Raw genomic sequence first — 21,742 nt, 5'->3', positions numbered from 1 at the left:
GCAAACTAAAACTCAAGAGCAAGTGTCTTTATCGATCAGTCAGCAACAGTGGTGAGTCATAACAGTGTTAGGAACTGCTACTGACTATATCATTAAACCCGTTGCAGAACAGTATCAATGTTGGAACGTAATTACATGAAACTTTAATTGCAGATAGTCAGTTACGTCGGAAGGACGAATGGACTTGCATCATGATAAAGAAACTCACAAACAGTCGAACACCTCACCAAAAAAAAACACATACTTCTTGTTGAGTGAAAGAGTGCGTGAAATATGATGTAATTTAGATGTTAATTTAAGGAACTGATACTGCTGTTTGAATTTCATGTGACTGTATGCTGGGATGCTGAGCACACGTGTCGGTGAGGGCAGCATACTGCAGCGACATCATCCGTCATCCCTTGCCGCACCCTGCCACGTCATCGCAGTCCATTGCAGACTTACCTGATGGGGTGAGTCATCGGTGCTGCAGTACACCAAGTCGCCAGCCGTCGTCACCAGCACCACTATCACGAAATTGCACCATTATTAAATGTCATACAAAGTGAATATTCAAATGTTGAAAATTAAAAAAGAGGGTATGGAAGATGTGCTCGCTCCACCGTGGTTTTTTTACGGGGTTTTTCCCATTAGCTTTTGCTCGAATGGGGGAGCGTAACTCAAAATCCCTGAGACTTAAAAGTAAACAAAGCACATGCTTCCAAGTGAAAGAACACAGTGAACTTTAAACAGAACAGACAAGGAAAATAAGCCTGCTTGGATGTCCAGTCAAACAAGTGTGACTGTACATCCAAAGTGGGCAATGTAGTGCTACAATAATGAAAATTAATATTACGACGATGTCAAATCTTATTTTCGTGATTTAAAGAAGTATTCATAATATTAAAAATGTAATTATAATTTTATTATTTTCATTTTTGTGCTCAGTGTATCAAAGACTTTCTAGTGCATGGAATAAATTAGCATTGTCTGTACTACGAAACTATATATGTGATTGTTAAGGGTTAAGCATGTAATAATTCGATGTAAGACATTTTGTTGAGTCTGAATTTTGTTCTCGTACTGGTCAGTAGAGAAGGAAAAGTTCCTTAATCGATGTGAAGGTAGAAAGGCTGTAAAAAGGAGAGAGAGAGAAGGTAAATACAAGTTATTCAAAATATCTCCCAAGTGTAACGTCTTGTCATTTCCTATAACTAAAAATTGCAAGGTCTAATCTGAGCCTGTCCTGAATAACAGCGAAGAACATTTATGTTATCATATATTTTCTTCGTTTGACCATGGTTGTGATTCGCATGTTTCTTTTTGTTACGCGAGGTGTTATGAATATTTTCATTATACACGCAAAAGTGCACATAGCTTTAAACGAACCTGCGTCTTTCGGAAACGATAACTTTTAATCAGTACAATTACACGAATACCATCTAAATCACAACTGTGATCGCAAAAGTGTTTCCTGGACCAAATAATTCTTATAAAATGTGTATTTTTCAAAGCGAGCAGCATTGCACTATCGCTGACTCACAACAATCGAAAGAGTAAAATCAATGCTTAAATAAAATTGCCACCTTTTAATAATTATTATTATCCCATTAAATATATAAATAGCAATTCAGTGGCTATTCAATCAATAAACACAGGGGGCAATTCAACTGTCGCCTGATAAACAAAGTAAGATCCTACGGAATATCAGACCAGTTGTGTGGCTGGATTGAAGAGTTTTTAGCAAACAGAACACAGCATGTTGTTCTCAATGGAGAGATGTCTACAGACGTTAAAGTAACCTCAGGCATACCACAGGGGAGTGTTATGGGACCATTGCTTTCCACAATATATAAAAATGACCTAGTAGATAGTGTCGGAAGTTCCATGCAGCTTTTCGCGGATGATGCTGTAGTATACAGAGAAGTTACAGCATTAGAAAATTGCAGCGAAATGCAGGAAGACCTGCAGCGGATAGGCACTTGGTGCAGGGAGTGGCAACTGACCCTTAACATAGACAAATGTAATGTATTGCGAATACATAGAAAGAAGGATCCTTTATTGTATGATTATATGATAGCGGAACACTGGTAGCAGTTACTTCTGTAAAATATATGGGAGTATGCGTACAGAACGATTTGAAGTGGAATGATCATATAAAATTAATTGTTGGTAGGGCAGGTGCCAGGATGAGATTCATTGGGAGAGTCCTTAGAAAATGTAGTCCATCAACAAAGGAGACAGCTTACAAAACGCTTGTTTGGCCTATACTTGAGTATTACTCATCAGTGTGGGATCCATACCCGGTCAGGTTGACAGAGGAGATAGAGAAGATCCAAAGAAGAGCGGCGCGTTTCGTCACAGGGTTATTTGGTAAGCGTGATAGCGTCACGGAGATGTTTAGCAAACTCAAGTGGCAGACTCTGCAAGAGAGGCGCTCTGCATTGTGGTGTAGCTTGCTGTCCAGGTTTCAAGAGGTTGCATTTCTGGATGAGGTATTGAATATATTGCATCCCCCTACTTATACCTCCCCAAGGAGATCACAAATGTAAAATTAGAGAGATTCGAGCGTGCATGGAGGCTTTCCGGCAGTCGTTCTTCCCGCGAACCATACGCGAGTGGAACAGGAAAGAGAGGTAATGACAGTGGCACGTAAAGTGCCCTCCGCCACACACCATTGGGTGGCTTGCGGAGTATAAATGTAGATGTAGATGTAGAAATTGCCGAACATGCTGTGCATCACAACACAAATGACTTCCGCAGCTGCTTCACTACATGAGCCATTAGGGTACTCCCTTCCCACACAAGTTTCTCTGAACTATGCAAGTGAGAATTATCTCTCCAGCATATTCTATATTCTCACAATACCCCCTGGCCAAAACCTTCACAATGTTCTCTCTCCCTTCCTCCCCCCCCCCCCCTCCCCTGTTCACTCTCTCTCTCTCTCTCTCTTTCTCTTGCTCATTTTTTATGCCCTCCATTTCTCTTTCCCCTCCATGTCTCCCTCATCTTCACCTTCACCTCCTTTCCTCCCCTTCCTTCTCACTCCCCACCCCCTCTCTATCTCTTATATGCTCTACCATCTGAACTCATTTTGTCTTAATGTACAGCAGCTGAATCATTTGTCACCCCATCCCCCTCTCTGTCTACCCTGGGAATTGCTCTCCATAGTCAGTAATCAATAATCAGTCTGAGTGTGACTGCAGGAGTGTGCATCTGTGTGCACTTTTATTACAGAAAGAATAAGATCTCAAAAACTAGGGTGATTACCGTTTCCTATTACATTTTTCTGTGTGCCAAACATTGGTCTGCTGTAGATGAGTCATTTCCTTTCCCTTTTTTACATATTTTCCCATCCCGAAATTTACATTAATTTTGCACATTGCTGATTCAGCACTCTTTCATCCAATACCCTTTTATCTTTGTTACTGCTTTTCTTTTCCTATGTATACCGTGGTGGAAATATTTATTGCATCACCATGAATTACTTAATAGTTTTGTCTTTTGCTGCAGTTTGCTTCAGGTTATATCAGCCCCATTGTTGCTAAACTTTATTGACATATTCTTGCCTTAATAATCTGACTTCTTCACATGTTTTCCAAAAATACACAACTCTTTGTTGTTGTTATTTGGTTTTACAATGAAGCCAGTGTTTATATTGCCATTTTGAGTTGAGTCTTTGCAGTGAGAAGATGGGCAAGTCAGTTGAATTAATTCCAGAAAAGAAAGCTGCTATACTTGCTTATTTGTCTGTTGGTGTCAGTCAGCACCAGAGAGATAGCCTCTAAGACAGGATTTAATCAGTATACAATTTCGAGGTTACTGAAAAAATACAGAGAAAAAGGAAATGTTGATCGTGAGAAAGGAAGAGGTCGGAAAAGGGCATCTACTGCCAAACAGGACAGGGTATTGAAAAGGCTTTCACTCAACGATCGTTGCCTATCATCAACTGAACGAAAGCGAGACTGGGAAGAAATGTGTGACATCTCTGTAACCAGTAGAACTGTAAGAATTAGTCTACTGGAGGCTGGACCCTCAGCCCGTCATCCAAGAAGGAAGCCTTTATTAACCAATGGCTCAGATGGAAAAGTGTTCGTGCGTCGAAGAAAAGGTGAAGAATTTTTGCCATCAACCATAACACATACAGTCAAACACCCAGAAGGACAAATGGTCTGGGGGTGCATTTCTAGTCATGGAGTTGGTCATCTGGACTTCATCAATGGCACTGTCAACCCAGATGCCTACATAATCATGCTTGAAAGGAAGCTTATGCCAACCATTAGAGACCAGTTTGGAGATGTTTCCAATTGCATTTTTCAGGATGACTCTGCTCCATGCCATAGAGCTTTGAAGGTGAGTCCTATGACTAATATTTGTACCAAACATGAAGCAGATTACTTTCTTGATTAATTTCCACATACTTCTACATTTCAGGTAAAATCTTTCCTTCGACAAAATGGGGTTCGAGTATTAAAGTGGCCTGGAAACAGCCCTGATATCAATCCTATTGAGATTTGTTGGAAGGTTATGGGAAATGCTATCACCAAAAAGAAGCCATGGAATAAACAGGGCTGTGTTGAAGACCCTTTTGCGTGTATGGTTTCATGAACTGAGTGAGGAGTACACTAAAAAGTGAATTCTTTCAATGCCTTCATGATGCCAAGCTGTGCTTAAGGTACATGGTGGAGCAACAAAGTATTAAATGTGTGTTCATATGAGACAATACAAACACTGAAATCCATCAGTGTTATTGTAATATCTCTTTATATTCGATGAATTATTCAGATACAATTCTACCCTTGAATGACGTTTACTGATTTTCTATCTTCATACTCGCAGAATCCATGCGAAAAATAGTTCATACAATAGCTATGCCATGAGCGCATAAGTATTCTTTGTAGTACTCTCTCTGGTGGTTGTTAGAAAAAAAAAAAAAAAAAAAAAAAAAAAAAGAAAGGGAGCTTCGGAGATTGACTTCGTGCCGATTAGCCTGAGCTTGGTTTGGAAGAACTGTAATCTGATTATTGAGATTTATCACAGAAGATAACTGATACGAACTGTATGATTAAAAGGAAATATATATAGATTGCTCCTTCAAATAAAAGGTGTGTATTTGAAATTTGAGAATTAATGATATTTATCGATATATTGCGTAGTTGTTAATCAGAAGGGAACTTCTGAAAGACTGGATACGAACCTGCATTTAATAATCCAAGAGCTCCATTACTTCTTCGGAAGGCTAAACTTCATCAAAGCCAAATATCCGCTTGATATGAGGTTTCCCGACTGATTATACAACGCTCCCAAAAATACGAGGCATTTTATTTGTACAGATTAGCAGACTGCCGCAAAGCACGAGCCTGCAGAGAAGAAGAATCATCGCCTGATTTCATTCTAACAAGTAAAATTTCAGAATCATTTTGAGTGACTGAGCTATGACTGTGTTTCCTATCATGAATGATTGATTGCTCGAACGAAATGAGAGCTACAGAATTACGTAGATAGGAGGAAAAAATTACAGTGGCGCCAGTGTGACAGGACTCTCTTGGATTGTTATATAATATATGTATTTTTTGTTTCATGAAAACCAACGAGAACAAAATGTAATGAACCTGAAGTGAGATACGGTGCCCATAGTAAAAGATTGCTGATACCAAGAAACGATTTCAGCTATTAGACAACACCGAGACTACAGAACAAGGCCAGAGAAATCTAATTTTTTTATCCTGTAGTTAAAATAGTTTGAAATCAATTTAGAAAGAACTTTTTTCCAGATAGTAGTTAGATTGTGGAACTGTATATTGTGTGATTTTCGTATCTGGACATTGAACTTTATACCATCTGTGAAGTAATTTGAAAGTTAAGTGTGTCTACGACAGAAAATTTGAAACTGCATTTAGTGATTAGAACCTGATATTGACAGTTATTTAATGGTATTGACTAGAGTGGTATTTAAAATGTCATTGAATCAGCAACGAGAAGTGCAACAGCCTTTAGCTGTTTGCACAGAAGCAGAGGCCACGGATAGCAATTCTGAGACTGTTGTGGCTAGCGGTAGCAATATAAATAATCCCGCTGGTTCAGGAAACATTCATACAACAGCTGATCAGACTGTTGTTGAGACATTAGTTGTTATTATGCAACAGTTGTCTCTATTAGCCGAAGGCCAAGCGGAGGTAAAACGAGACTTATCCGTTATACAAAATGAACTCCAAAATCAATTAGCCAAAAATCAAACAGAATTACAAAATCAGTTAAGAGCAACCTTTACCAAATTAGATCAGAGATTAAATACCCAGACACAGGAAATAAAAGAACAGGCAGAAAGGACCGAACAGAATCTTATTGCTCAAATTGAGCAGGTCTGCCAACAATGCCAAGAAAACAATAGTAAATTAAAAGCGGAACTAACCGAATATGTATCCGTCAAAATTGACACGATACAAAAACAAGTAGAACTGTTTCCTCAAGTAATACAAGCTCAAGAGGACATACAGTGTTCCGTAGCTATGATACCAGAAATTATAGAATCCCAAGATAATCTAAAGAAGCAATTTGATGAAGTGAAGGAAAAACAGGAGACAGTGGAACATAGAATGAATGTACTTGCGGGGAAGTTTTCAGAAATGACATTAGAGCGGCAAAATTCTCCTTCGGAAACCATAGAAGAAACTGTGAAAGAAGCTTTACCATCAATTTCAGAGAGTTCTGAGGAGAATTTTTTCAACAAAGGGTTAAAGGAAGTTCGAGAACAACTTGGCAAAGAATTCTCGCGTTGGAAAGAAAATATCGAAAGATCACTAAATCTCTCACAGGAGGATTTAGAAACAGCGAGAAGTAGGAAACAACATTCTCAATCTGCGCGTGAAATTCCGTCCTTGTCAAGATCCGATGTAGACAGAACTGGAACGTCACAAGTTAGATTCGATATAACGGATAGCCACAGGGAAGAGTACGAACAGTATGATTTTTGGAATTGTAGTACCGTTGAGGAAAAGATGATTAAACAGAGACAATTTCAAATCTTTAACCCTGACAAAAAGAATGTTCATCCTGTAGTCTTTATTCGGAAGTTTCAGAGGTCTATTTCCACGATCTTTGACAGAATGGCAAAAGATGAGTTTTGTATGTGGATATATACAAGGAACAGGAGCATTGTGGGCATCCGAACAAACATCTTCTTGTAAATGTTACAAAGAATTTGAGCAGGCTTTTCTAGCAAAATATTGGTCTGCTGGAGTACAAGAAAGACTTAGGCAGGAAGTATTATATCCTGAGCCTTTCTCATTTTCTAGAGGATCTCTAAAGAGATATTTTGAGAAATACATTAATAAATCTTTGTATTGGGATGTACCGATTCCTTTGCCGGGTATACTTAGAATACTCAAGTCCAGACTACCCACCAGTATAAGGAATCAGCTGTTATATGTAAATGATAAGGATATAGACTCATTTATGACTACGCTTGATTGTATTGATATAATTGAGGACAATAAAATGGCAAGAGAAATGTCATATCAAAGAAGAGCAATAGAAGCGAATCCGAGCTGCAACTCGAGTGGGAATGGCAGTAATGGTAGCAGTAACAATAATCATAACCAACTACACTCTCCAAGGAGACTTAGCAATGGACAAAATGCAAACAATAATTATTACCATAATGGAAACTTTAGTAATGGTGCAGCGAGGGGCTATTTTAGGAACAGTAGGAATTTTAATCGATATAATCCAATGTATGGCAACACAGGACAGTTCTACCAACACCAGCAGAACAACAACAATAATTACACGAATCAAGCAAGACAACATAGACAGAATTCACCACAACAACCAATAATCACTGAAGTAGCTGAAGAGACAAATACCAATTGGACCAACAATCAGTCAAACTAAACATGACCGCATCGTGCCCCGGAGGAGAAGTCAGGGGATCTGTTAGGAGCGAAACAGTAAAATTACAAGTGTTAAGACATAATGATGGTGAGCTGTTGACTGAAGAGTTAACAAAGGATTTAATAATGTGTCATAATGACAGATCGAGTGTTCCGGTATTGGAAGTATTTGTTGATATGGAGGAAGTTCCAACGAATGTGATATTGGACACCGCCGCTTCCGCCAATGTCATCTCAGGCGCTCTTTTTCGGAGAATTATTAGGAAGAAGAAGGTACCAATTTTGCCAGTACAGAACTGCAAAATCATCGGAGCTGTTGGAGCACGCTCTCCCAATGTCAAAATACAAACACAATTAGAGATGAAAATGGGAAATGTAGCAATAAAATGCACGTTCCTTGTAGTGGAGAAGTTATTAGTGGACTGTATTCTTGGTATTGGGAGTATGCAGGAGCACGATTGTCAGATTGATTTTTTGGAAGGAATAGTTAAATTTAGATTAAATGGAGAAGAGATAGCACTGGATTTAAATAGAAAGGAAACGGTGCATGAGAAATATTGTCGCAGTGGCATAATTCAATTAATTGACACTACAAACGGTTGTTGGAAGGAGTTTTCAAAGGATTTGATACAACAGGAGGACTTAAACCAAACAACAACGATAAAAGCTAGTGAATCAAATCAGCTTACCGGAGAACAAAGGCAGCAGCTTCATTATTTGTTAGGGGCATATGAAGAGATTTTTGATGAGAAACCAGGAATTATTAAAGGGTATATTTGTCACCTACAAGTGAAGCCACATCAGACTTACTGTTATACGCACTATCCGATCCCCTGGCATTTAAAACAATCTCTTTAAAGGGAGATAAATAGAATGTTAGTATGGAACTTGATTGAGCCATCAACTAGTCCATATTGTTCTCCGCTCTTAGTCGTTCCAAAACCTGGAGGCAACGGACGAAAAGTATGAAGACCAGAATTTAAAATGGGAAGAAAAGATTCGACTCGCACTTGTCAATTTAACTAAAAAGGCAGTACAACGGAAATTGATATATGAAAAACGGATTCACCGGATTCAGACGTTTCATCTTGGAGAAAAGGTTTTATTGAGGTGACACATCCATTCCTCGAAACTGATGAAGAACATAAAGAAATGGAATCTTATTTATACCGGACCATATGTTATTGTAAATATACCAAATCCTGGATCATACTTGTTGGCATATCCCAAATCGAAAAGAATAAAGGGATTATTCCCGCATAATGATATTAAGAAATTTTTTGAAGGATCGTAGATCTGTGATACCAAATATGGAGAAGAATTTAGAGTGGAATTTGACTATGAGTCGAATGTGTATATAAATATCAAGAAGTTTATGTTGTCTAGAGGTTAAGAGACAGTGAGATTGCTCCTGTGATAGGTTAAGAGACAGTGAGATTACTCCTGTGGTAGGTTAAGAGACAGTGAGATTGCTCCTATGATAGGTTAAGAGACAGTGAGATTACTCCTGTGATAGGTTAAGAGACAGTGAGATTACTCCTGTGATAGGTTAAGAGACAGTGAGATTACTCCTGTGATAGTTTAGCACAAAAATTTTAAGATAGGTAGAAGAATTTGTTAATTACTAGCGTTTTTAAGTGTGGACTATGAGCAGAAGGCACAGTGGTATACAATGAAAGTGCATCTACATTTCCTCAAGACACAGCACTTATGTGAGAATTGCGTGTGAAGAACAGTGTGGGATATGTAGGTAAATACGCTGTGTGTATGATGTGCGCTGTTCGCGCAAGAAAACAAATGAACTGTGAAATGAAGCAACAGTCGATAATGTCACTGTTGCAAACAATTGAAGAAACTCCCTGGTTGCGCGAGAGAAAATTATTATAATTTTTAGATTTTTCATTATGCCTTCTTTACCAGGAGAATTAATTTAAGAATTTTAATTAACATTTTAAGAATAGCAGTTTGTGTGTTTCATATTATGGACATATTGTTGAAATATATTTCCATAAATGTTCATGAGAGGATGAAGAAGATTCTGCGATTGGATGATTTGTTAAATGAACATACGTCATCATTAATGATATTTATTTGCAAGTGGATCTATAAATCAATTAATTATAAGAATAATGAAAATTTTTCAAATTATTCCTTTTGTGGAGTCATTGTCATATGCCTATGTTTAAAATTTTTCATCAGGTGTAAACTTAAAATTTATCCATAATTCCGTAATTGAAAGCAAACCTCGAACAGATTCAATGCTCTACTTCCACCTGCACTATAACAAAACGAAGATTAGATTAAAAAAATTTTTGAGAGGAATACATTCGATATGAGCTACAACAAAATTTAATGCCCACAGTCTATTTGGCAATGTTTTGGACGATCAGCAGTTGTAATGCAAAACAACTTTGGTATTGAGGACTACAAAAAATTTGCGATTGTCAGGACTGATGGATGTTTCAGTCTAGTACAGATGGAAGAATATAGGAATCCACTCCGATTTTGAGTTCAACGATGAAATATAGACTTTGTTACCTTAATCCACTCTCTTCCAGGGATTTATTCAGTCAGAACCTTTTCTTATTCCACTTTAAACCTGTTTCATGTTCACGTCCCTGACCATCTGTTCCTGAGATCATCTTCCTGTTTCTACGGCACATTACCAGCTTCTATCCTGCACCATAAGCCATCGCCTGTCCTCCGTGCCGCCTCCACCGAGCACTGTACGTCGCCTACCCGGTGTCCGTACCCAGTGTTCCTGTTCCATCGACTTCACAACGAGATCGCCGGCTACATCGTCGAAAGAAGAATTTTGAAAATTTATTTTTTGAGCAATATTGTAAAATTTTTTTTGGCTATGAGGCACTTTTCCTTCGATCTAATCTATGGAGCTTCTATATATTTCAAAATTACTGGATTTAGGCTTTCCTATCTTCTTTAATACCTGAGCTGGGGTCTATTCTTCCGGGTTTTCCAGGGTTTCCCTCTGAAAGCCAGTTCCCGAATGGGTAGACCTTTTTCGTAGTTACACCAATCTACATCTTCCCTGGTTATGTACTCGGGATGCGGGTATACCTCGGTACATGTAAAAGCTACAGCTTAGGTATTCTCGTAACTCATTGTATTAACATGTTACCCATACTCTCTATAGTAAAATTCTACTAATTCAAAATATTCCTCTTTTGAATAAACAACCCAACAATTTTTTTCTGTTAGCTCGCAAAGTGTATTATCATTAACTTTGCTCGCTGCGAGGGGCAATTGTAATATCTCTTTATATTCGATGAATTATTCAGATACAATTCTACCCTTGAATGACGTTTACTAATTTTCTATCTTCATACTCGCAGAATCCATGCAAAAAATAGTTCATACAATTGCTATGCCATGAGCGCATAAGTATTCTTTGTAGTACTCTCTCTGGTGGTTGTTAGAAAAAAAAAAAAAAAAAAAAAAAGAAAGGGAGCTTCGGAGATTGTCTTCGTGCCAATTAGCCTGAGCTTGGTTTGGAAGAACTGTAATCTGATTATTGAGATTTATCACAGAAGATAACTGATACGAACTGTACGATTAAAAGGAAATATATATAGATTGCTCCTTCAAATAAAAGGTGTGTATTTGAAATTTGAGAATTAATGATATTTATCGATATATTGCGTAGTTGTTAATCAGAAGGGAACTTCCGAAAGACTGGATACGAACCTGCATTTAATAATCCAAGAGCTCCATTACTTCTTCGGAAGGCTAAACTTCATCAAAGCCAAATATCCGCTTGATATGAGGTTTCCCGACTGATTATACAACGCTCCCAAAATTACGAGGCATTTTATTTGTACAGATTAGCAGACTGGCGCAAAGCACGAGCCTGCAGAGAAGAAGAATCATCGCCTGATTTCATTCTAACAAGTAAAATTTCAGAATCATTTTGAGTGACTGAGCTATGACTGTGTTTCCTATCATGAATGATTGATTGCTCGAACGAAATGAGAGGTACAGAATTACGTAGATAGGAGAAAAAAATTACATTATGTTACAACATTAATATGCAGTGTTTCTTTCAACATTAGTATTCGTATTCCAGTATAGCAAACAGAATAGCTGACATATCCACTTACACTCATTTTTCAAGAAAGTATTAAATTATAAAAAACAGACATTTTTATAGAAAAACATTAAGAATGAAAACAAATTGACAAAAATTATTGTGTATATTCATTTCTGGTAGAAATCAAGGGAAATCAGGCAAACTTAGCTCAGTTATTCAATGACTATAACAAAAATTGTTAATTGTAAAAGGTGATCCAATAAATATTTCCACCACTGTAACTGATTTGTCCATTCCTTATTCCTTAACATGTCCTCTACAGCACATGCCTTCAAAACACACACCGACAACCCTTTGTACTGCAATTTGAATGTGCCCACCATGCTAATAAGTGCTGTACTACCAATCCCTACTCTGATGGTGATTGCTGCCTTCTGAAAATTTAATTCCAGATCTGTTTTCAAAATGTGCTCCACTACCAACTCATGGTGGCCAACTTGACTGTTAGCCAGTCATCTGTGTTTATTTACAATAGCGTTGTATGATCACATGTGTTTATTTATGATCTCGTTGTACATTGTGCATGGATTGTTGTGATTAAACACATCTATTTCCAAGTGTGCCGACTGCTTCTTGCTTCTTTAAAATATTTTCTGACCCTCCTGATAACTTCGAACACAGCTTTCTGTAAAGAATCTACCATTTATTTCCTTTGTGGGAAAGATGACATGCAAAGGTCAATGTAGAGATCAAAATTGAGAACAAGGAATGTAATGTACATCTTGATTTCTTTGTGTTTGAGCACTGTGGATAACCCATCCATGGCATCTGACTGAAACTTATGTGTATTGTGGCATCTTGTATTTATGCAAATAAAGAGGCTCAATTTCATTATAACAGTAAACGTTGTGTCTACTACCCTGCAATCAATTCCCTGTACTAGTGAACCACGACAAGCATCCCATTTCATTAGCATTTCAGAAATATTCAGCACTGTGTTCCTACCAACCAGTGAACAGTGATACTAGATAACGGTTATCTGGACCTTTTGCCCCACCGTAAATACCATATGTAGTGGGTTCGAAGTGCAACGAATGATATGGAGCAGTTTATTTATGAGGTGAAGAATGAGAATGACTATATTTCTCCACCCACTCTAGTAGATGACCATGTGAAAATGTGCAAAAAACAATGTGATGCATTCCTCGGATCTTACTGACTTCATTACAAAGGGGGATCAAAACACACTGTTACAAATGTGTTCTTGGACTTGAATCAGATTTTTGTGCGAAAGTGTGCCACTGTGACCACACCCCATTTGCTTAACATAGTGCTTCCACATCAGAAATTGTGCAGACAGGTCTGTTCCTTCCCCCTTATGGAAGCCAGCCAGGTGGGTTGTACACGAAGAATTACAGTTTATTTTCCACACCGTGCACAATCAATGATGTTCCAAATGACGACACCCCTGTATCACATTACTTGGCACCATACAGACACAGTTACAGTGATGTGCATACACCGTAGCATGCATGAAGTAAATTCCTTTATTTCAGCTCGAACACCTGGAGACCTGGTTTGCCACCACAGAAACCGTTCTGTCTGCCCACAACATTGTCAATGATGCAGCGAATTATTCTGCTTTGTTGTATAATATTGGCAACTATGCATCTATTATCAGTGATGTCATCCTGTCACCCTGCCCATTAGCAAGTTTGAAATGGCAATGGCAGCTTTGTTGCAGCATTTGTGTAAAGCAACAAGTTCATTAGGCAATTTGTAGGAAAAAGATGCATGGCAGGACACCTTTCCAGTTCCGACAAAATCTAAGGGAATTAGTGGAAACTAATCTTATGCCTGATGATGTATATGCATATGGACAAGCATGCTGCCCCCTCAAATCCAAGTTTCATTGATTACTAATGAAGGCAACATGCACGATAACAAATTACATATTGCTCACTGGATTTTTGCACTGCAAGACCAACACTCTTACTACCAAGGAACCGCAGGTGATTTTCAGCAGCAGGAGCCATATTACACCATGACACAGCAACTAGTAGCTGACATGAGCTAAGAACATCAGAGCAATGTGGCATGTTCACCAGTGGTCAGCGTCAACTAACTCCTAGGATACCTTGTGATCAGCTGCACGTATCAGACCAGTCACCAGCTGACGCCACTCAGAGCTCCAGCAACAGCTGGCAGAGTACGCACTCATACTGGTTTCATTCACATTCTGGAGTAACCACTCACAAGTGCACCACACCATACTTGCACTCGCATGTTGTTTGTGACCTTCAGTAGGTGTCATAGGTTGTGCGATTAAGAAAACTGCACTTAAACCTTATGCATATAAGCCGAACTAATTTGCCTCATGGTTCCAAACGTAGTGGCCATTTATACATTTTTGACAGAACTACTGACTAGTATCTTCTCATTGACTAGGGATCTGAAATGAGTACAATCATCGGCAAACCATCTTATCCTACTCCTCCGATGTTGACAGATTATTATACATCATCACCAAAAGAGCTTCAAGACTCATACTATTCACTGACTAAATAGCAGGCTACAGTGGAGCAGATGTATGTAGACATGAAAATGTAACATTCAAAACTGGAGGACACAAAATTGACTACACAGAAAACTTTGCACAGAAAATGTAGCAAACTAGCTGAGATCATGTATCAACTGTCACTGTTACGGAGTAATGCAATTTTTTACCCTAGACATCCTCCGCCTCCTGGTTCCCATCCCCATGCGATCTTAAAAGCTGTGGACAAATTAAAAATTATGACAAATAACTTCACTTGCTGTTTCAAGGAAGGTAAGTAATTTAAATACCTGGATGGTAATCTAAGTCAAACACTGTTAGAGTTGGATGCGGCAAATACAGGATATAACAAGAATGTGAAACAGTTACATAAAGAGGCAGTACCTAAAACTCACAAATGAACTGCCCAGGAATTCTCAGTGACTACACCTACTTACCTACTTTCCCCAACCATGGACTTCAAGCATTAACCACGGAAAATTTACAACTCAGTGACTGTGACATTAGTGAATCACTTCACACTCACAGTGTTACTAGAGTTTTGCCTAGTGATTCTGCGTTCCCTACATACTGTGGCATTAGGGACAATACCATCCATGGAATAAACAGTTCTGAAGGACCTCCAGTCTTCCTCCACAAAGCTCGACATCTAAGTATCAGACGGATATCTGACGCCAAATATCCATGACTCTGTTCACACATTACTTGGTGCTTCGGTATTTAGTGTTACAGACTGAAAAGACATATCTGCAGATCCCATTGGCTATGGAAGACATTTTCAAGATGGTCATCATTACTCCTTTTGGATTATATGATTTATTGCACATGTCTTTTAGGTTCAAAAATGCTTTCCACAAATTTGGCCATGTTTTTATCTCTTTTTCAAACGTAAGGCCTAACAGCTCAGTTCATGGAATCAATACTAGAAATAAGAATAATCTTCACAGAGATTTAAAGTCTCTTCTTTAGTACAGAAAGGTATGTATTAATCAGGAACATGCATTTTCAATAACTTGCCAGCACCCTTAAACATTTTAACTACCACTAAAGTTCAGTTTAAAAGCCTAGATGATTTATTGGTGGCCAACTCCAACTCCACTGATGAATTTCTTAGCAGAACCATCTAATGTGTACATGTTACTAATAATATCAAATAATGCGAGATGAGTATTATGTACAATTTGACTTCTGCGCAAATTCAGTGCAGTAATGAGATCATTGTAAATAAGTGTTGCAAAATGATTTTTCTATTTGATTTTTCTTGGCTACAATAGTGCAAAATTATCATATGCACCTTAGTGTATTGAACATTTGCATGTTTTGTACAAGATTGCTGTTACCCCATAAATGAAAATATGTTGAATATTTTTGACTTATTCCACATCCATGAAGACCATTTCACTTGGGACCTGTGGAAGGTACATTAGCATATCCGTTTTTCTCAGTAAATATCTAATGCGTATTTTTGTTCTGCATCCTGGAGGATGCATAATGAAAGCAAGGTATCACACACATATAAATAAATTTCAACCAAAATTCTGTTACAATAATTTTATTCGGTAATCACAAATATGTACATATGAAACATACATCGCCATTCACACAGCTCTAATACTACTAACTGGCTGGCAAACATTTAATAAGTAGCTGACTGTGAATAAAAACATGTGATACGTAAAATGATGAAGTAAGTTTGTTTTGGTATCAAAATTGTACATAAACTGTTATACATAACAGTATCCTTTTCTGGCAAAAATCTAAGCCAGATACTTAGAGGGGGTATGTGTTGTAATGTGTCATGTAATGCCTTTCTACTTACAATTAACAATGTAGAAATATAAATTATATTTAACAAACATTCAAAACCATGTAAAATGACTCAATAAAAAGGAAGACAATACAGAAACATAATTTCAAGTTTGGAATTGGACTGATTCCGTATCCTGAAAGAAATATTCTATGCTGAGACAGTAAGTGGTTCTTATTTAAGTGATTTGTGTCAGTTTTCTTTTCTTTTCTTTTTTTTTTAAAGTTACAATATATGCTTAAAAATGTGAACTGTAATAAGAAGTGCCTTTTGAACTGCTCTGGGATGAAAACCTGGACTGAATAATATTACACAGTAACTTTTTAGCCAATGACTTGTCATTTCCTACAATTTCAGCTTTTCTTGCTTTAATTTTGATTGGTCTAAACTACTGAAATCTTTTCTGTTTGACTTTCCTGTTATATATTGATATCGATCTAAAAATGCAGAACTGATATGACTGACTGCATTGATAAATCAGTAATAGCTTGCCTTCTGTTAAAATTTACCACAAAAATTTTACAAAGGTTTATACACACATACATTGAACCAAAACACACACACACACACACACAAACACACACACACACACACACACACACACACACACACATGTGGGAAACTGTTTCCTATGTGTAATAATTTCCTACTATATAAGTTACAAATTATGTACATAAATATATACATAATAAATTGCATATACATTTAAAATGGTACACATTTCCAGAAATAAACAAAGATTTTTTAATTATAAAGAACTTGCTCACAGTATCAATTTATGACACATTAAAATGTGCCCTTCAACTATTAATAGATACACATATTTAAAATAACCTATTGGTTTGCTCCAGTCATTAAATGCTTTCCAGGCACTTATAATGACAGTATAATGCAAAATGTCACTTTAACAGCACCATATTATCTACAACTTGAACAGAAACTGAAAATATACTAAAACTTGAGGTACATATAAAAACACCACTCATATTTGTGTACCTAGACAAACAATACAACAGCAATACAAAAATCTGACTGATGTAATGATTAATTTTGTCTGAACTAGTTATCAATTTCACTTAGCTTCAAGGATAACAGCTGTGAACAAACCCACTACATTAGTGATGAATGTTATGCTCCATAGGATGTGCCTCCAACTTAACTGTTCATAATCACATCCAAAGCAATACCTTTCCAACTGTATGTAAAGTATGCAGCTCAATGGTAACAAACACCTCTAGAACTGTTTAGCTTCTGTATTTATGGCTCCACTGAAGATGTCACTGGTCACGACGGATACCATGTGTTTCAAATAATGTCTTTGGAAAATTCAAGTTAAACAATTTCCAACTGAATTTTCTTGAGGGCACACTGCAGCATTGAATGACACTGACTGTGGGATGGCATGAGTGTATATTCCCCACGAGTAGCTCACTGGGCCGGCAGCTGTCCTCGGTATCAAGCTTATACCTATGGCAAAATATGCACTAGCAGTTTACCTACAACTTAAATGCCTTGAAAAGCTATGTGTAATTAAATGGTGGAATAACAAAAGTTAACTTGTATGTACAAACAAAAAAGCCTCCTCTAAAATCCATTACTGTTTGACTGCCATCATTCTTTATCAATGGAATTGCTTCATAAAGGGATAGCAAAATTTTGTTTACTTCAAAAAGCATTTATAAAATGCTTCTTAGCAAATTATAAGCAAGCTTTGTAGCTCCCTACTGGGAGTATGATGATAAAATGACAATCACCATGAATGAATATTGATATAAAAGATATGCAGAAAGCTGAGACTTATGAAAGATCAAAGCATAAAATGACATCAAATTAATATTGTAATGTGAAAAGTGATTTGATTACATCCTAAAGTAGCAAAGTGGCTAACAAGTATAGGCAACTGATAAATTTTGTAATCCTCATGGAAATAAAATGAGCAATACTCAGCAATGCAAAGCAAGAATATTTAACATCACTTGATATTGATGATTTAATGAAATCCAATAACCAAAACAATTTTACATTTTTCCTGAAAATAATAGTCTGTAAGTGCTAATTGAAGTGTAACAGTCTCCCTTTTGAAAAGTACTGTGACCGACTGCAGCCAATGTCAAGTACTGAATCCAGAAGAAAGTGCAGGTTTCACTAAATCTTGAAACCAAAAACTCAAACATAAATTTAAAATTTTGGATTTTTGAGACAAGACATTCTTGGGCTATAGCACAAACAACAAAAATATTATAGTCGTATTTTAGCAATAGGTTCGTGACTAACTGATGTACCCCTTTCTAGCTTCAGAAAAAGTATTACAAAATCCCAGTCATTGTAAAACTAAATAAAGAAATAAAGCTTCTGATCTGATTAAAAGCTTTTCAGTAATGCAGGCAACTGCTTATTGTGAAACATAACTCCATCACCTATTTACAGTTTGTTTTATGATCCATGATTTTTATGTAATCACCAATAAGCACATTAGAGTATGAATGCCCTCACACCTCTTACTGCTAACCACCAAATTACAGAATATTTTATGAACTTTTAAGTTGGAGGCATGTTATTGTGTAACCCCACACCATTTATCTTCTAGTGCACCAGTCAGATAAAATAAATAGTATGGAAATAAAGTTATAAACTAGATACCACAGTCAGCATTAGTAAACCCAGCAGTTTCAGTCTTACATGTAGACTGCATTTATTGTATATGAGTTATATTGCACAAAACTGGGACATAATATTATAAATGACATTCATAGACTACTGTCCACCATATGTTACTCATTTACCATGAATATTTTTATCATTTGGCAGCATAATGACATCTTTTATCAGTTCATTAACGTCTGTTTCAAGCATGGGCACACTTGAAACAAAAACAACTCATACTGTGCGTAATTTCTAGTAAAGAATGAAAGGAAAAAAGGGAACAAGGAAACATGATCTTCATAACATTAATACTTCCAAAAACTTTTCTATGTGCCCTATTTTCTTTTCTTTTTTGTATTATTTGCAACATTTTTAAAACATGAAAACAAGGATACATACATCAGCACTGTCTTTCCTCACTCATTTTCATATCACTGCACATTCATTTATCTACAGCAATATGCTGTTATTGCATATAAACTATAGCACACTTCAAGCAAACAGTACCAAGAAGCCCAACACTCAGCATGTTATCCCTAGAGGTATAGCAACATACCTGATTTGACTTTTTCAAGTTGCATACTTTCTCACGAAATAATGCACAGATCACTGTTAAATAATTTCCAGTTTTCTATTTCAAGGACAAGACAAACCAAAAGTAATGAAAACCAGTATCCTTGAGGCTTTGTTTTTTCTCACCTCTGATGTTGATTGTCAAGCAAAAATATTTTCTACTTATTTTTGTTGCACTGCTACCGACTTTAGGTTTTCAGTATCACACTAACAAAAATTCATGTATGAAGATATCATTGCAAACCCTGTGAAATGGGGACCAGATAAACAGTTACTGACAAATATCTGCAAAACGTTGTTGCAGAGGCTATGAATAGAGCAGAAAATGCACCTGATTGCCTGTGTGCCTGGTGAATCTTTCAAGAACTATGTTCAGAGAATGTAATAACAGTTTTACACACCCATTTGATAACAGAAAAGTCTGTTTGAAATACAGACAACTGATGACAAAAAATGCATCTACTAAACAGGGAAATCACTGAGCAGGTCGGTCTCTCTCTCTCTCTCTCTCTCTCTCTCTCTCTCTCTCTCTCTCTCTCTGTCTCTCGTAGCTTTCAACTCACTTTTTTAAGTACCTATCAGCTGCTCAGCATTTTTCATTGATGTAATATAATGGTATCCATTGAAAAGGGTTTATAAAATCTACTTTTCCCTGGAATAAAGAGTGAGTATGTATGTAGATTATCAACAATTCATCAGGAAAAAACAAATTAAGACTTTTTTAAACTGAGAGGCAACCTCTTCAAGCAGTTGACAGAAGGCCTCCACTGCTAAGTATCTTTATAGCACTCATCTGAAATACGGAAAGGCAAAGGATATATAATAAACTGCAGTGTGCAGTGCAGTCTTTAAAACATCTTTCTACTTAGCTGAGATTGAATCTTACATTAATAATACATGGACCAAATTATTGTAGTACTCTGTCTATCAATCAAGTCAACACGTAAAAATAGAATTAAAAAACAAGGGAAATGTTAAAAAGAACTAGAGAGGGTTATAAAATGAAATACCTCGAGAAAGGCATCTCGATCAGTTTACAGTACGTTAATGAGTTTGTACTCTGCATACGTAACAACTCTTTCGGCGCAAAAAATATCAGTCATACAAATAGTTTTGACTGTATAACTGCAAATCAAAATAAATTTACTCTAATATGTAAACTGTCCACAGCCACCACTGTAGCCAACCTCATGCCCCACTATAGCTAGGCATGGCCAACACCAGGACAGGGAATGATAAGCTGGGAGGAGAGCAGTAGAATGCATAGTCCATTACTTGTTATAATCAACATAGACTCTCACTACCTCGCCTGAATATTTCCGCTGTGAAGGCATGAAGTAGAAATCAGGTTGCAAATCAGTAGGCCGCGAGCCTGGACCTCTTGCAACTCTGTTATCCTGGGTGTAATACCCATTGCGGAGCTGGTGGTTGTGTCGTGCACCACCTCCTCCACCAGGTCCTTGAACTGCTGTCCTCGGTAGAGAATATGTAGTGCGTTCTGCAGCTGGCACTGATGATGCAGATGCTGGCAGTGGACGCTGCAGCGATCGTGTATTGTCCGCCGTGTAGCGAGACTGGGAGTGCGGTCGTAACGGTCCGGCAGATGTAGGTGCCACTGCCCTCGACTGTCCTGTTCCCATGCCACCAGTAGACATGCTGATCGCTGAACCATTTCCTGGTAATGTACCACCCCCAGAGCCAGGTCCTCCAGGAATCTTCTCTTCATGTTCAAATGCATCAAATGCATAATTTGTGTTGGCAGCTGAGTAATCCTTCCATGCAGAGTTTGGAATAAGATGATCCTGAAAATGTTTTACATATAAATTAATGTTAAACTGTTGCTGTATTTTTTATGATTATAATTCTTTTTGAAATGTTCTTTATCAAGTATAGACCTACATTTATTATTGTATGGCAACAATGTGTAATAACTGAGTGAGAAGTAAAACACATCTCTTAAAAGGACAAAAAAGAGCACATGACACAGCAGGTAAACAAAGACAAGGCATTCTCGCTCTCATCAATGATGTCATCTGAATATCTGTAAGTCTTATGAAGACAGTGCTGATGGAAAACAACAGGAATTTACTTGTCTCATTAAATGGTGAGAAAGTTGTAGGATTTTGTATTTCTTTTGCACTTTCCACGAGTGATCTGACATTCAGTCAAAATGTGTACAAATTTCTATCATGTACAAACAACATTATAGAAATAAATTTCCTTTAACCTCTTAAGAATAAATA

The 21,742-nt window shown here is 37.2% G+C and overlaps 1 protein-coding gene across 4 annotated transcripts in view; it reads right to left on the bottom strand.

The window, feature by feature from the left end:
• Window positions 1-16,012: 16,012 nt before the first annotated feature.
• The window catches only part of LOC124615313, a 254,126-nt gene continuing 248,396 nt past the window's right edge, over window positions 16,013-21,742 (bottom strand). For 2 of the 4 annotated variants that reach the window (XM_047143104.1, XM_047143105.1), the window contains exons 20-21: window positions 20,804-21,301; window positions 16,013-17,750 (exon numbers count right to left, since the gene is read on the bottom strand). In XM_047143104.1, coding sequence (XP_046999060.1) covers window positions 17,745-17,750; window positions 20,804-21,301 — 504 coding nt within the window. In that variant the 3' untranslated portion in view covers window positions 16,013-17,744. Of the gene's footprint in view, window positions 21,302-21,742 lie in introns of all 4 variants that reach the window. The other 2 variants (XM_047143103.1, XM_047143106.1) reach the window with 1 other exon arrangement.

The sequence above is a fragment of the Schistocerca americana genome, chromosome 5, assembly GCF_021461395.2.
Source record: "Schistocerca americana isolate TAMUIC-IGC-003095 chromosome 5, iqSchAmer2.1, whole genome shotgun sequence".
NCBI lineage: Eukaryota > Metazoa > Arthropoda > Insecta > Orthoptera > Acrididae > Schistocerca > Schistocerca americana.
This window is presented reverse-complemented; position numbering and strand designations above follow the sequence as displayed.